General features: G+C 39.8%; 1 protein-coding gene across 3 annotated transcripts in view; it reads right to left on the bottom strand.

Annotated features, from left to right (window-relative positions):
- Positions 1-15,705, bottom strand: part of KIAA0753 (KIAA0753 ortholog) — a 32,051-nt gene extending 16,346 nt beyond the window's left edge. For 2 of the 3 annotated variants that reach the window (XM_050929609.1, XM_050929610.1), the window contains exons 1-12: positions 15,599-15,705; positions 14,544-14,586; positions 14,084-14,212; positions 13,834-13,982; positions 12,609-13,206; positions 11,940-12,046; positions 11,590-11,652; positions 9,363-9,578; positions 6,987-7,197; positions 5,424-5,653; positions 3,441-3,610; positions 581-697 (exon numbers count right to left, since the gene is read on the bottom strand). In XM_050929609.1, coding sequence (XP_050785566.1) covers positions 581-697; positions 3,441-3,610; positions 5,424-5,653; positions 6,987-7,197; positions 9,363-9,578; positions 11,590-11,652; positions 11,940-12,046; positions 12,609-13,206; positions 13,834-13,923 — 1,802 coding nt within the window. In that variant the 5' untranslated portion in view covers positions 13,924-13,982; positions 14,084-14,212; positions 14,544-14,586; positions 15,599-15,705. The remainder of the gene's footprint in view (positions 1-580; positions 698-3,440; positions 3,611-5,423; positions 5,654-6,986; positions 7,198-9,362; positions 9,579-11,589; positions 11,653-11,939; positions 12,047-12,608; positions 13,207-13,833; positions 13,983-14,083; positions 14,213-14,543; positions 14,587-15,598) is intronic. The other variant, XM_050929611.1, reaches the window with a different exon arrangement.
- Between the last annotated feature and the right edge of the window lie 80 nt (positions 15,706-15,785).

The following is a 15,785-nucleotide window of genomic DNA, read 5'->3' as shown; positions in this document are numbered from 1 at the left end:
TTGAACAATGACTGAGTTATGCTGATATTTTTGGCCCATATATTCCATCTAACACAACATTGCCTATCTCTGTACTTAGGGAAAGTGAGCCTAGTGGCAATTATGGAGCAGTCCTCAGAGTGGGGCAACTACTGGAGGTGCTGTGTAGGAATTACCAGGTTCCCTCCACGCTGTGGGAGAAGAAGAGGAAAAAAAAAAGAAGACTCTCCTGACATCCAGGAAGGGCTCAGAGGAGAGTGAATGAGCATGTAAGACCCTTCACCTCCAATCAGGCAGGTAGGGAGTGAGCTGCAAGCCTAACTTGAGTCCTTGCTGGGGTGGCGGGAGAAAGAGTATGGAGAGGCTCCTCCCATTCCTTCACAAGATAACGACTCCATGGTTCCATAGGACGGTTTTAAAAAGTGGTGTGGTTTAGCCCTTTACATGAAGAAGTGGCCTTAATTCAGTTTTTGCCTGACTAAAAAGCGTTAATTGTTTCACCCTCAAAATGTAATTAATTCCACAAAGTGAAAAGTAAAGATATGTTTTGAAAAATAATATACTCTTGTTTGCAGTTCTGGATAAAGATATCCAGGCCAACCTGAGAGCTTCTTTTTCAATGGCTCCTAATCTTCCTTCTTCGGTTCCCTCTTTCTGCAAAGCTGACTGTTCTCTGCTGGAAGTTTTGGGACTAGCATTCATGTATCCCCAAGGAGCACTGTGAATGAGGAAAATTTATATATATATATATAAATATGACTTTTTATATATACAAGATTTCTGTTCATAGCAGGCAAAATTATTATACCAAAAACTGACTCAGTTAGGCCTCAGTCCTGCAAGAACTTGTACACGTTTCAGTTTACTCACATCAGTAACCCCACTAAACTGAAGGGGTGGAGGAAAGTGTTTGCAGGACTGGGACCTGAGTTAAAAAAAATTGGACATTAACATGAGAAGTCTGGTAACATTAGCCTTGAATTTCCTCCCTTTTGTCAACATAGGGCCTGCAATGGGCTCCATGCAGAAGCAGAGTTACGCCCAGATGGAACCCACTGCAGGATCAGGGTCCTAGTTATGTTAATATGTTGTAGCTATCACTTGTTCACAGGAGTCTAGCTAACATTTTTTAAATAGTGGAAAAGGGAAATAAATTCAAAGAATCAAATTTAAGTTGTAACAGAACTTGCCCTGCCATCTTAGGATCTACTTTTCAAAAGCTTAACTCATATTCATTCTGTTATCAAATTCTGAATTAAACTTCAAATAATCTATATTAAAAATATGATGACTATTTAAAACATATAATTTAAAAAAATGTTTTCTATACCAAATCAATTATTCAAGAATTTATTCCTGGACCCTGTAATAAATCAACACACATTGCTTGTTAAACTGTAATGTGTAAGAACATGAGAATGGCCATATTGAGTCAGACCAATGATCCATCTGGCCCAGTATCCTGTCTTCCAACAGTGGCTGGGGCCAGATACTTCAGAGGGAAAGAACAGAACAGGGCTATTTCAAGTGATCCATTCCTTGTTGTCAGTCCCTGCTTCTGGCAATCACAGGTTGTTTCCTACCTTGTATTCAATTATTGATCCATGAGAGTACCTTCCCTCTTACCCTATGACTGCTTAGTTTGCTTACGACTCTTTGGTGAGAAACCTTGTCAAAAGCTTTATGAAAGTCCAAGTACACTATATCCACTGGATCACCCTTGACTACATGTTTCTTGACCCCCTTCAGAAAATTCTAGTAGATTGGTGAGGCATGATTTTCCTTTACAAAAGCTGTTTTGACTCTCTTCCCCCACCCCGCACAAACACATTGCGTTCATCTATGTATCTGATAATTCTTTTCGTTACCATAGTTTCAATCAATCTGCCTGGTACCGAACTACAATTGCAAGCAGGGCCTTTGGAGCTTTTTTTAAAAAAAATTGTTATTACATTAGCTATCCTCCAGTCCTCTGATAGAAAGGCTGATTTAAGTGATAGGTTATATACCACTGTTAGTAGTTCTACAATTTCATATCTGAGTTCTTTCAGAACTCTTGGGAGAATATCATCTAATCCTGGTGTTTTATTACTGTTTAATTAATCAGTTCATTCCAAAACCTTCTCTACTGACATCTCAATCTGGGACTGTTCCTTAGATCTGTCACCTAAATAGAACAGCTCAGGCGCAGAGATCTTCCTCAGATCCTCTGGGGTGAAGACTAATACCAAGAATTCAATTAGCTTCTAAGCAACAGTCTTGTCTTGTGCTTTTTTTTTTTTTTTTTTAGCAGCTCAGTCATCCAGTAGCCCCACTGACTGCTTGACGGCTTCCTGCTTCTGATGTACTTAAATTTTTACTGTTAGTTTTTGTGCCTTTCACTAGTTGCTCTTCAAATTCTTTTTTGGCCTTCCTAATTATATTTTTACACTTGGCTTGGCAGTTTATGCTCCATGCTATTTTCTTCATTAAGATTTAACTTCCAAATTTTAAAGGACGTCTTTTTGCCTCTACCTGCCTCTTACTTTATTGTTTAGCCATGGGGGCATGTTTTGGGGCCACTTACTGTTTTTGTTTCATTTGGGATATACAATTAGTTTGAGCCTCTATTATGGTGTTTTAAAATTATTTCCATGAAGCTTGCAGGCATTTCATTCATGACTGTTCTTTTTAAATTTCCATTTAACTAGCTTCCTCATTTATGTGTAGTTCCCCTTTTTGAAGTTAAATGCTACTGTGGTAGGTTTCTTGGATATATCCACCTCACAAGAATGTTATATTTAATTACGTTATGGTCACTACTAATGAGCAGTCCAGTTATATTCACCTCTTGGACCAGATCCTGTGCTCCATTTAAGATTAAATCCAAATTGACTCTCCCCTTGTAGGTTCCAAGACTAGCTGCTTCAAGAAGCAGCCATTAAATGGTGTCTAGAAATTTCCAACTCTGCATCCCAATTCACGTAGGGGTATCTGAAATAGCTCATTATTACTGGTTTTCTGGTTTTGTAGCCCCTCTAATCTCCCTGAGTATTTCACAATCACCATCCCAGTCAGGTAGTTGACAGCATATTCCCACTACCATACTCTTATTGTTCAAGCATGGAATTTCTATCCGTAGAGATTCTATGGTACAGTTTGATTCGTTTTAAGATTTTTACTATATTTGACTCTATGCTTTCTTTCACATTTAGTGCCATTTCCCCACCAGTACAACTTAATCTGTCATTCCTATATATATTTAGGACCCTGCTGTTTCCGTGTCCCATTGATTATCATTGTTCCAGCAAATTTCTGTGATGCCTATTATATCAATAGCCTCATTTAATACCAGGCACTGAAATTCAGCCATTTTAGTATTTAGACTTCCAGTATCTGTATACAAACACTTATCAAATGTGTCAATATTTAGTTGTACATTACAAATATAAAATGCCTGTCTCGCTTGAATGTTAACGTACCGTTTAGGTGAAGCAGGTGGGGATGTAGGATTTGGAGGTACCCAAGGCATTCTACTCTCCTTAACAAGTGGTTTGGTCTCTTTTAGCCTGAAAGCTACAGTGGTCTCTTGAAATCGGGCATGCTTTGCCTGAGGCTGCACAGGTCTCGATCTTGGAAGCTTACGAATTCCCTTTAAGACATATTAACATTCAAAAGATGTTCAGACGTTTAAAAATACATATCCCGCACTGTGGATCAGAATTTCTTTCTTAGGGTCAGGCCTAAAGGACTAATTCTGCAGAGCTGAAGTCAATGGAGGTTTTAATACTGACTTTAATGAGAATATGAATGCACTCAATTAGAGTGTGGGCCCAACCCTGCATCCCTTACTCATGCAAACAATCCAACTGTTTTCAGTGGCAGTATTCACATGAGTAAGGGCTTTTTACATATGGGATATTTGTAGTACTGGGCCTGCTCAGGAGCAGAGCTATTTATTGACTTCTTAGGACTTCTGCAGAAGGGAGTAGGACAACTGAAACACTGCTAAGTTTATATTTACTAGGCTAAACTAGGAACTAGACAATTGTTCTACAGTGGGTAAATTCTAAAAGCTATTTTTCACTCACAGGCATGAACTATCCTGATGTCTGGTTGAAACACATGGACTGAGTCACCATGTTATGAATTATTAAAATGATTAATCTAGCTTCTCACAGGCCGCACTGATATTAATATAGTAAGAACAAATATATATAACTACACCAAATCTCCTGATTTTTCAGGCTGAGGTGAGAGAAAAAAATCCATCCATAAATTCATCCAAAAATATCTATTTTCAATTTTTGGACATTTTAGAATGCTTTTAAAGAAGCATTTAAAGAAGGAAATGTCAGTAACATGCAAAAAAAATGAATACGTTTTCTTGCACCAAGGAGGCCATCTACTGGTTGCAAATGGCATTTACTAAAACAAGCAAGTGGTTATATAATTATAAATAATTATTTTCATAAATAAATCATTAATGTCATGGGATGAAATATTTCAACTTTAAGTCCACGATGAAAAACAGCAGTACAAATCAAATACCATACAAACATACAAACACACACTTGCACGTTAATTTTCTGCAGCATTGTTATATGTTATTTCCAGTTATGCAATTTATTTCCAACTGGTGGTAGTGCTGCTTTTGAAATGATTTTTTTTAAGTGATCACAAGAGCAGAAATAACCAAGCAGCAAGGAAATGCAGAACACTCAGACTCAGGAATGGCCATCCAGGTCCAGTGGAATAATCGTCATTTTTTCAGTGTTTGAAGTGAGGGTAGAGCATTTAGGACCAATCCAATGGACACAGAAATGAACAGAAAGCCTCACAGTGACTCCAGCCAGCTTCCTCCTGAAACATGCCAAGTGTTCTCCATTCCCCCTGAAATGAATTGAACTTTACACTAGTGCAGCTGAAAGCAGTTGGCTTTAATTGAATGTACCTATCTTAAAGGGAATGTTAAAGCCCTTCCCTTCCTTCATCACTCCATATCAACTATATTTACTAAGGATGCTAAAGGGACACCACTGACTGAAAAAAAAGACAACCATACTTCTGTCTGAAAATGTGCTACCTATTACTATTGCCAACATGAAACAGGATTCTCTGTTTTTCCCAATGCATTTACTAAAAGCATTTCATAATACTTTGTCGATAATCAGTTTCACATTTCTGGCAGTCAGTTAGCTTTTTCTACATCCAAGGGTGTTTCACAATGCAACAGAGGACAGAAAAAAAACTATTTTTAAGAACAGGAACACCTGGTTATAAAGAGACAAAATCTGGCAGGGACACTCAGAAGCAGATGTAGAGTCTGAAACTGCTTTTAACTTAGTTTTTGAAAGTTACTTGGTTTCATGTTGATGGTGTCCCTTTAATAGTACCTTATATTAACCTAAAGTTCCCATAAGAGAAGAGGAAAGGGTACATTATTTTAAGTGTCACATTTGTACCTGTTGTTTGGCAGGTAATAATACACTTTTCTTCTTCAAAGGTCCACTTTCAAGCACAGGGGCTTTTTTCACAGCTCCAGCTCTCATCAATGCATCCTGACTTGTTTTTAAAACTGCATCTCTGCCTGAGGTGTGGGGGCCATGTCCTTGCTCGAATTCTTGATCTGATAAATCAGCATGACTGCTTCGTTTCTGTGCCAATGGAATATTTGCAACATGGTGATCTTCATCTACATAAATAATTAAAAATACACCTTAGATTGGAAGCTTTTTGGAGCAGGGACTATCTTTCAGTTCTGTCTTTGTACAGAGACTAGCACAATGGAGTCCCAGTCCATGACTGGGACTCCAATGCCCTACTGCACTACAAACCAACCATCATCACCACTTTGGTAAACTCCAAACGTTTCCTTTGCCAAATAATACATAAACTGGTTCTCTGCTCTGCTTCAGTAAGCAGTTTATATGCTTGAAAGATTCTTGGTATTCAAGGCCACTTGACGACTAGAGACAACAAACACTACTAGTAGCAGGAGACATGAAATTCAGTAGATAACTAGGGACATGTGCTCTCTTTAAATTCATGAAAAACAGAATCATTACACAGTTTATACTCTCAGTAAGAAAGGAAAGGAAGTTAGAATATGCTACTCTAAGAAACAACCCTTTGAGGAAGACACTACATATATTTATACTAATGTTACAGTTTGGACTGCTTTCAGGATGTATCAAACTGCTTTAATAAAACCTCACAATAGAGAAGGAAAGTACAAGCCTGTACACAGAGAGGTTAAATGATTAACCTGAGGTCACACAGTCAACCAGTGGCAAAGACATAAACAAAACTCAGAACTCCAGATTGCTAGCTAATGCTAATTCTTCTCTATGCCTTGAAACTAGGAGGAAGGAAATGGATAAAGTTACTGTGTGAGGGGAATAAAGTCTAGAATTGAGAGATAGGTTCTTGGGTTTTTTGTCTCTCTCTCAAGCACAAAAATCTACACAAAAAAAAGGAAATTCTGAGCTAAAGCTTTGACACCACCTTTCATTCAATCCAACTGCGTACAGACATTGCTGCATCTATGGTGCAGATTCCCCAACAGTGGGTAATCTTATATTCCACTAGAATATATTTCATAAATAGCTGTGTAGATAGATCTATTTTATATACACATCATTAGAATGAACTAGTAGAGAATCACCTCGGATATATACTGCAATATAAACATTTGAGGGTCTCTTTAAAAGGAAATCCAACTGTACTCCAAAGCAAAAATAAAAAAGTTTAAAACAGTGTGGCAAAGATATTTTTAAAAGGAAGCTAAATAATGAGGTTTAAGTTGGTACACGAAGCTGGAGGACCCTCTTACGGCAACGAGTTGTCATTTCAAATGAAGCATTGAAGGAATTGTGTACCAAAGCTGCAGGGTTCTGGCAAGCACACCATGAGCAAGACGACACTCTTGAACCATGAATGGGCCATTCTGCTCCTCAGACAAAAAATTTACTATGACAAGTCATTGCTGATCACTATCTTTTTAATTAAGTATTTCGAACACATACCAGTCAGGAGTTTCCTAGCTACTAAAGGTTTTCTCTGTTCCTGTCCAAGTCGCTCCTTTGAGATGGGTGGTTTCTTCTCTTTCTTTGGAGATGCAACCTGCTCTCTGGCTGGAAACATCTCGCTGCTCACTGGAGATTTACCCTGAGATGCCGAGAGACATTTCTTCACTTTTTTGGGTGATCGTTTCTTCTCCAGCAGAGAATCCAAATCCTGCCACAATTTTTTTCATTTAAGTTAATCTCTCATTAAATTTACTTTGTTAACGTTGGCAGACTGATGAGATGCAAAGCTCAAGGGCACTGATTTTTTTAAAATCATCACTCAAAAAGCTTTGGACTTATAATTAATGTAATAATATGTGAAAATGCCTGTATCATTTACATCATTTTTATTGACTAAATAGAGCATTTAAATGTAATAAACATTTGAAGAATATAAACTAGTTTGCACAACAGATATTAGTGCGCCATTGTGAAAAGAAAAGTATTTTATTGGATTTTAAAAAGCAGACAAGTCCTAAAAACTGCACCCAGACGTATAATCCTAAAACAACTACTCAATGTTTGATGGTCAGTCCACATGGACACCAGTTAATATCACAAAAACACACCACCACAATTGGCATTAACTGACACCTTTGTTGGCAAGTACTGAATGGGGCATGGAGACTGAATTACTCTCGCTACTACAGATAGACTTTCTAGGGCCATTTGGGAAAATAGCACAGGGAAGCTTGTACTGCCATGCTGTACCCATTTTGTTGCTAAATAAAAGAGAATGAAGTCCCCAGGGAGGTCAAGCCAGCACCTTTCACTAACACTGAATTCATTATTTTATTGAAGTCCATTTTCACACTGCCTCAATCACCTTCAGAAGCTAAATTAACCAAGGAGGGTCTTTAAACCTGAGAAGGGCTCTGAGAAGCTTCTGACAGGTCAGGTGATTTTCTTGCTTATCTCCTAACAAGCAGCTCTGACCATTTTAGTGGGCACCATCAGTTCTTATTTTGAGTGTCCAGAAATCATTCAAAAAATATTCGAACATTATAAAATCCTTATCTGATCAATAAACAAGGTAGCCTCCAACAGGTTAAGCATTTGTGACATTTACAGACACATAGTACTGGTGCTCAGATACTACGGTGATGGAGCCATGCAAATACTCAGAGTATTTGATAAATAGTATATTCCTAGCTCAACATATCCCTTGCTTGCGTAACTCATCTGTAATAAGTACTGAAATGGTAATATCAATGAGACTTCTCTGGCCTCAGATTGAACACAGGCAAAAAACAAACATCCATGATTGAGAGAAAAACCACAGGATAAAACTTTTCTTGGTTTTCTCAGAACCTGCAACTCATGCTTCAGAAGTCTTCTGTGCTGAAGGCACACAGGGGCATTCCAGAATGAGGCTTGGCATCAGGAGATATGGTTTTAAACAGACATTCCCCATAACCAGGCCACTACGCCTCTGGTATAGATTATTCTTGCCAGAACCAGACTTGATATGTATATCCTTGGTAAAAGCACTTAGACAATTTGATATTCATCTAGAATCTACCTAACAAATAATATTCCTATAGGTTAGTTGATTTAAAAATCGCTCTTAAAAAGTAGACCTGTGGGCAACAGATTAAAAGCCATCACTTGTCTTCCAGAGGGAAAGAAGAAAGACTTTTTCTAGCATGATGTCATAAGCAGCCTACCATTTTTTCCCCACCTGAAGCAACAATGATTATCACTGCTTTCTGCAGGCAGTTTATAGGACTTTAAATAAAATTACAGACATTGTAATCATAATAATACTTTAAGGTGGTTAAGATATTTTCTAAAAATCTCTCATGGCTGCCGTGTCAGTTCAACACCTAAAATAAGCAACAACAAATAATCCACTTTTTAAATGTGGCCCACAGAATCTTGATCAGTTTAAAAAAAATCAGTTGGGGTTAAAGGTTACAACAGTAAGGCTGATTCTGAGAGTTTCTGTATTGTATCAACAGGAATAAATAAGTATTTAAAAAATTTAGAGCTACTCTTTTCCCACCATACACACTCCCAGTGATCTTCTACTTGATAATCATATACATGGCAGAAATATCTCCAACCAAAGTGGTTATGGAACATAATGATGAAGTAAATTTTGCAGCTATATCTTTATCTACTAGCTAGGTTCTTATACTACAACCATTACAGCAGCATCTGAAAGCCATATAGCCACAAACCCTGGCAACAGCAACATGCACTTATTAAGCCCTATTTTACTGGTAAAATTTTATAGCCCCCCATGTGTCATACAGTTTGCACCCAGAACTTAAATATTTCATCCAGTCTCTTCTACATCATCTCTGAAAAAAAATTAAGCACTTTCCACACCTCAATTTGTAGCAGAATGTCTATGATGATGTCAGGAACGGAAGAATCCATTTCTAATTTGGCAGAACAGAGAGAGAGTTGTCGAATGAGATTGCCCAACTCCTTGTAATGGGCAGGAACCAGCTGCTCTGATTGATCGGTAAATTGAGAGGCAAACACCTGCAAGGCACGAATGGCTCCTCTGTGGGCAGCTGCCACTCTGGACATGGCTCGGGACTGTGGCACAAAGGAAAGACATGGGTGATTAAATATGCAGCACTTTTAAAGTGACGTTATTCAGAGAATCCATTAGAAGAATGTCACCGATCATTTAACTAACTATATTTTGCTCTCAGTTAATTGTGATGGAGATGTATCCACCCTTGTGATGAAATCTGGCAGCTGCTTAGGCAGTGCAGAAAAGGTTCATAGATTCTAAGGCCAGAAGGGACCATGTGATCATCTAGTCTGACCTCCTGTATAACACAAGCCACAGAACTTCCCCAAAGTAATTCCTAGAGCAGATATTTTAGAAAAACAATCAATTTTGATTTAAAAATGGTCAGTGACAGAGACTCCACCATTATCCTTGGTAAACTGTCCCAAAGATTAATAACTCCCACCATTAAAAATTTATGTCTTATTTCCAGTCTGAATTTTCAACTTTCAGTTGTTGAATTTCTCTGCTAGATTGAAGAGCCCATCATTAAATATTTGTTCCCCATGCATATACTGATACTCTGTAATCAAGTCAGCCCTGACCCTTCTCTTTGTTAAATTAAATAGATTGTGCTCCTTGAGTCTATCACTGTAAAGCAGGGGTAGGCAACCTGCGGCACGCGAGCTGACTTTCAGTGGCACTCACACTGCCCAGGTCCTGGCCACCGCTCAGGGGGCTCTGCATTTTAATTTAATTTTAAATGAAGTTTCTTAAACACTTTAAAAACCTGACTTACTTTACATACAATAGTTTAGTTATATATTACAGACTTACAGAAAGAGATCTTCTAAAAACGTTAAAATGTATTACTGGCACAAAAAACCTTAAATTAAGAGTGAATAAATGAAGACTCGGCACACCACGTGTGAAAGGTTGCGGACCCTTGCAGTAAAGACATGTTTTCTAATCCCTGAATCATTCTTATGGCTCTTTGAACTCTCTTGAATTGTGGGCACCAAAACTGGACACAGTATTCCAAGCAGCAGTCCCAAATGTAAAGTAAAAAAACCTCTCTACTCCAACTCCAGGTTCCTCTGGTTATGCATCCTAGGATCACATTAGCTCTTTTGGCCACAATATCACACTGGGAGCTGATTATCCACTGAAACACCCAAATCTTTTCCGGAATCACTGCTTCCCAGGATAAAGTCCCCCATCCTGTAAGTTTGGCCTACATTCTTTGTTAATAGATATGCATTTTAATACAGCTAAACGTAAAAGTGTACATCATTTGTATGCTGCCCGTTTACCAAGCAATCCAGATTACTGTGAATCAGTGACCTGTCCTCATTGTTATTAACCAGCCCCTATTCCTGGTTTACAGTTACATTTTTAGACCCGTCAGCCAGTCTTTAATCCATTTAATGTCTGCCATGTTAATTTTATTAGACAGACAAGACAAGCGAGGTAATATCTTTTATTGGACGAGCTTCTGTTGGTGAAAGAGACAAGCTTTCAAGCTTACACAGAGTTCCAATAAAATATATTACCTCACCCACCTTGTCTCGCTAATATCCTGGAACCAACATGGCTAAAACTACTCTGCATACCACGGTGTTAATTTTATATCATTCTTGTTTTTTTAAATTAAAATTTCCTATGGCAACAAGTCAAACAAGTCTAAGTATATTATGTCAACACTATTATCTTTATCAACCAAGCTTGTAAACTGATTAAAATCTATAGATATAGATAGGATAATCAAGTTAGTTTGACAGGACCTATTTTCCAAAAACCCATGTTGACTTGCATCAATTACATCATCCGCCTTTAGTTTTTTATTAATCAAAGTTATACAGTCAATATACCAAATATTATGCTAGCCTGAACTAAAGCAGCTGAGTTATAGATATAAATCCAAGATGGAAGGTTGATAGGAACATTTAAAGTCTCAGAACACTTATCCAATAATGTTGAACTTAAAGAGCCTTTGTAACTGATACCTAGAAACTGAATTAACCAAAAGATCATTCAAGATCCAAAACACTTGTTTTCAGAAAGATTCAATCCAAGTTCAATACAACTTACCTTCTTCGTGTGTTTGATTTTATGAGGACTCAGCTTCTCCAAGTCTTCCTGAATTTCTTTTACCTGTTTATTCAGAAAACAAAAATCACAGTCAAAGCCAGCTGTGTGTGTGTATAGATTAAAGACAGGCCTGTGTTGTAAAGTTTCCGTCCGGATCCCAACTTTCCAATTCAGAGGTGTTTCGATGGCATTTTAGTTCATCCCATTATAATGGCAGGGCCCAGCCAGGAAATGCAGATCCAAATTAGAACTTCTCTAAAGTTCAAAGGCTTTTGTTTCAGGCCAGTTCTATTGCATACAGAATATACCATATTTTATATACATCCTTTTAAAAAATGATCTCTTCCTACCTGTTGCTGGAGGACATACAGCATCCGAGCAGACCGCGCAGCTTGCTCCTGCCTCCTAATACGAACTCGTCGCTCTTCCTCAGGATCCAAGATTTCTTCACGTCTCTCTGAAAAGTGTTATTTTTGCCCAAAATGGAGAGTTATAGGTCTTGACAACCTCTTGTTAAAGATTACAAATGAGTCAATATAGTGTTAAAACTAAAAAAAATTTAATACTCCTCCTCCCATGTGTCTCAACCCTGCTGTACGTGAGTCACTTCTAACAAGCAACAGTTCTGACAACCATTGGTCTCTTTCCTGTAACTGCTAACAATGATTCTAGCTGTGATGTGGTTTTTGTAACCTGAAGATCTATCCAATAGGAACAGGACTAAGAGCATCACAAATGCATTTCACAGAAGCCATTAAATGGCAACAGTGTTTTATTTATTATCAACTTGGCTTGGATTTGAAGCCATGTTATAAAGGTGAAAGTATCCATACCACCTTACTAATACCCTGAATGGATCATCCATTTAATTTTGTCTTAAAAAATATTTAAAAATACACGCATGCACACACACACGCACAGAAATAAACACAAATTCAAGTCAAAGCATAAAAATGAGAGAAGAACAGAGAAACAAGCTATAGTAGCTCTACATAAAAAATAATTGTTGTGTCTTTCACCTTTTTTAGCCAGTTCTTCAATTTTCTGGATGCAACATCTCAGTTCTTTTTGCAGGCGTCTGACTTCCTGTGTACTTTTATCTTCAATTTTTTTCAGGCTTGGCTTGGGCCCTGGTCCTGGATCATGGGTGGGTGGAGAATCTGAAACAGGTGGCTTTAACTTGCCCCGATTTGGAGTGTACAGATACACTCTTGCACCAGAGTTGGTAATCCCCATTTTGGAGGGTTGACCAAGTTGCTGATGATATTTCAAGCATGTCCGAGACTTTGATGCAGTCCTCTCTGCAGGATTTTCAGATACTTCACTTTTACACTGCTCAGATGTCTGGGGGAACATGGATTTATTTTCAGCTTCTTTCACTTGTTCTTCCAGGTGTCTTCGTTTTACATCCCTTTTGGCTAACTGGATAGCCAATTTTAGCTTCTCTTCAGATATGACTGAAAATGTGACAGAACTTCTTAAATTGGTGTCATCACCACCACCTAGATCTCGCTGACCATCAGGGGGCTTCAGCTTTTCTATTATAATTGGACGAGGGCTGGAGAATCTGACAGCCAAGTTCTCTGGAGCTGCAGGAACGTTCCTATTAAACTGGAGCTGTTCCACAGATTAAACAAAAAGTCCACATTATGTAGAATATTTCACAGATGATGCACCTCGAACATAAAATAATAAGGACAAATGTAACTCCCTTCACATTACAATTTATCATATCACCATGCAGATAATAGCTACTTCAGTCCTAAAGCATCCTTCCCACTCAAATAAAGGGCCAAATAGTTAAAGGTTGTTAGGCATCTAGCTGCATCTTTAGGTGTCTAGTGAGGTATTCAAAAGCATTTAGGGTGCCTAGTTTCAACTGAAATCAAAAGAAACCTTTAAAAATCTAGCCCAAAGAGCTTTGGCACAGGACACTGTCATAATAAATATTTAAAACATTATAAAAGCAAAATCATCACAGGCAGTACTTACAAGTGAGAAGGAAGGGGTGAAGACAGATATTTACAGTTATTCATTTTCATCTGTAGATTTCAAAGCACTTTACAAAAGAAGGGTTAATATCATGCCAGTGGATGCTGGTGACACATAAAAGTAATTAGGCAAACCTGACACTACAGCAGTGCAAAGAACCAGTGTTAGGAAATAGGGTTAAGCTTATCATATTATGCAACAGGATGACAAACCCAACCCAGAGAAGTCATCACTGCAGAAGTCAAATAATACCTGTGTCTGGAGGGTCCTCGCTTCATTCTTTTCTGCTTGGATACTGGATGCAAATGGATCATAGGACGTGGCTGGTTTGCTTGGTCCCATCACAATGAATAGAGTATAAGGATACCAAAAATCCACAGTCACCTGTAAACTGGCCTCTGCTAAAATTATACAAGTAGACAAGATGTTTGGGTGTGGGGTTTTGTGTTTAAAAATAAGACAAGCTATTACATTGTCAGGCCTTAACAGGCAAAACACTCACCTGTGTAAGTAACTTTGAGAACATGCTCTTTGTAGTGGTACAGACTGGAAGCAAAGTAGAGGATATATTCACATTTTCTGACGTACTAGGTACAGCTTACATTCTTCTTTCACACTCCCAAGCAACTGGCTGTAAAGCAACATTACAGACTGTGAAGGGAATGCTCACATTAGCAGCCATAAGGAGAATACAGGGTTAATGAAGAACTTTTGCAGCTGTTATTACTAGAACAAGGAAACTGTGGTCTACTGAAAAGAGGTGGGTGGAAAAAAAACACTTTGTTTTCTCAAACTTGCCCCAAATTTTTAACCATAAGAGAGAGATGGCATAAAGTACAGAATATACTGTTGTCAGGAGCAGGTAGATGGATAGCACACATCTGGATATCTTACATTTCCTTCAGTGAAAATGGAAATAAAAGAAAAATAATGGATCATGAAGCCCTGATGTGTAAACTCACCTGCAATTACTTCCAGCTGGAGCTGAGGGCTCCTGAGGGTCCCCTAAATTCAAACAATTTCAAGATCAGGTATAATGACTTTGTCTCTTTCCCTCCAGCCTAAATCACAGACTCCCTTACTCTGCTCCCCAGCTCCTCTGGACATTATTTCTTCTCTGTTTCTTCCAACCATGCTGCCCACTGTTGGAGCAAGTGCCAGTTCCTCTATAGCTCCTACCAGGGTTACTCTGCTCACCTGAATTTTTATATTCCTCCATATATCATGTGAAAACAAATATTTCTTCCTTGCCTGTAACAGTTAATGCCACCCTACCTTTACTACCATTTATAACCAAACTACTGTAAAAATAAAGACTCCACTTCTGAATCAACTTCAATTTCCCTCCTTCTCTATTTCAAAGCCCTGTACAATTCCACCCTGCTCCATTTCACAGCAATCCTGGGCTGGAAGGGACCTGGAGAGGTCATCTAGTCCAGCCCCTCAGCTCCTACACGCCAACCCCTCCTAGTCCCTATTTTCTCCTTATTGTTCTCTGCCTCCTTCCCCCCACTCCCAACGCGCCGTCCTTTCGCACCACCCATTACCCTTGGAGAGCCTCCCACCTCGGATTTGCCAAGCCCCCTCCCACTAACAACTCCGGAAGACCCACAGGAGCTAGGAAGCGTCCCGGCTACAGGGGCCGCACCTCAGCTGTGGAAGGCGCGGGACCCACTGGGGCCTGCAGGCCGCAGTCTGGGGCGGCCAGGCGGCTGTCCCTGTAGTGGGGGAGCGGCCGTGCGAAGAGGGTGAGAGCGCACGGCGCGTGGGGGGCTGAGGGGCAGGAGCCCTGGCCCAGAGCAAAGGCGAGGACAGCGGGCCCGGGTGCTGAGGGAAGCAGGGGGAGACAGGGCACAGGGACCCGCCGATCTGAAAGGAAAGGGGGGAGCGGAGGTCCCGGGGCGTTGGCCAGGGAGGCGACCCAGGGGCTCCCTGCCGCCCCGCTCCGAGCCCAGGCGCGGGATGGCCCAGGGCACCGCGGACCCCGGCTTCCCACAATGAGGGGTGGGGCACCCACCGCAGCGGGGTACTTGGTGAAGCGCTGCGGTTCAAACTCGCCCCATGACAACCGCTGCCACGACCGCGGGGGCTGCCGGGAAAGGTAAGGGTGCCCGGGGTGACCAAACCTAACCGCACGTGTCCTTTCACGGCCGCCGTAGGCGGGTCTGTCCCCTTCAAGCCCCGCCCCGGGAGGTGGTACTTAG

The sequence above is a fragment of the Gopherus flavomarginatus genome, chromosome 19 (genome assembly GCF_025201925.1).
Source record: "Gopherus flavomarginatus isolate rGopFla2 chromosome 19, rGopFla2.mat.asm, whole genome shotgun sequence".
NCBI lineage: Eukaryota > Metazoa > Chordata > Testudines > Testudinidae > Gopherus > Gopherus flavomarginatus.
This window is presented reverse-complemented; position numbering and strand designations above follow the sequence as displayed.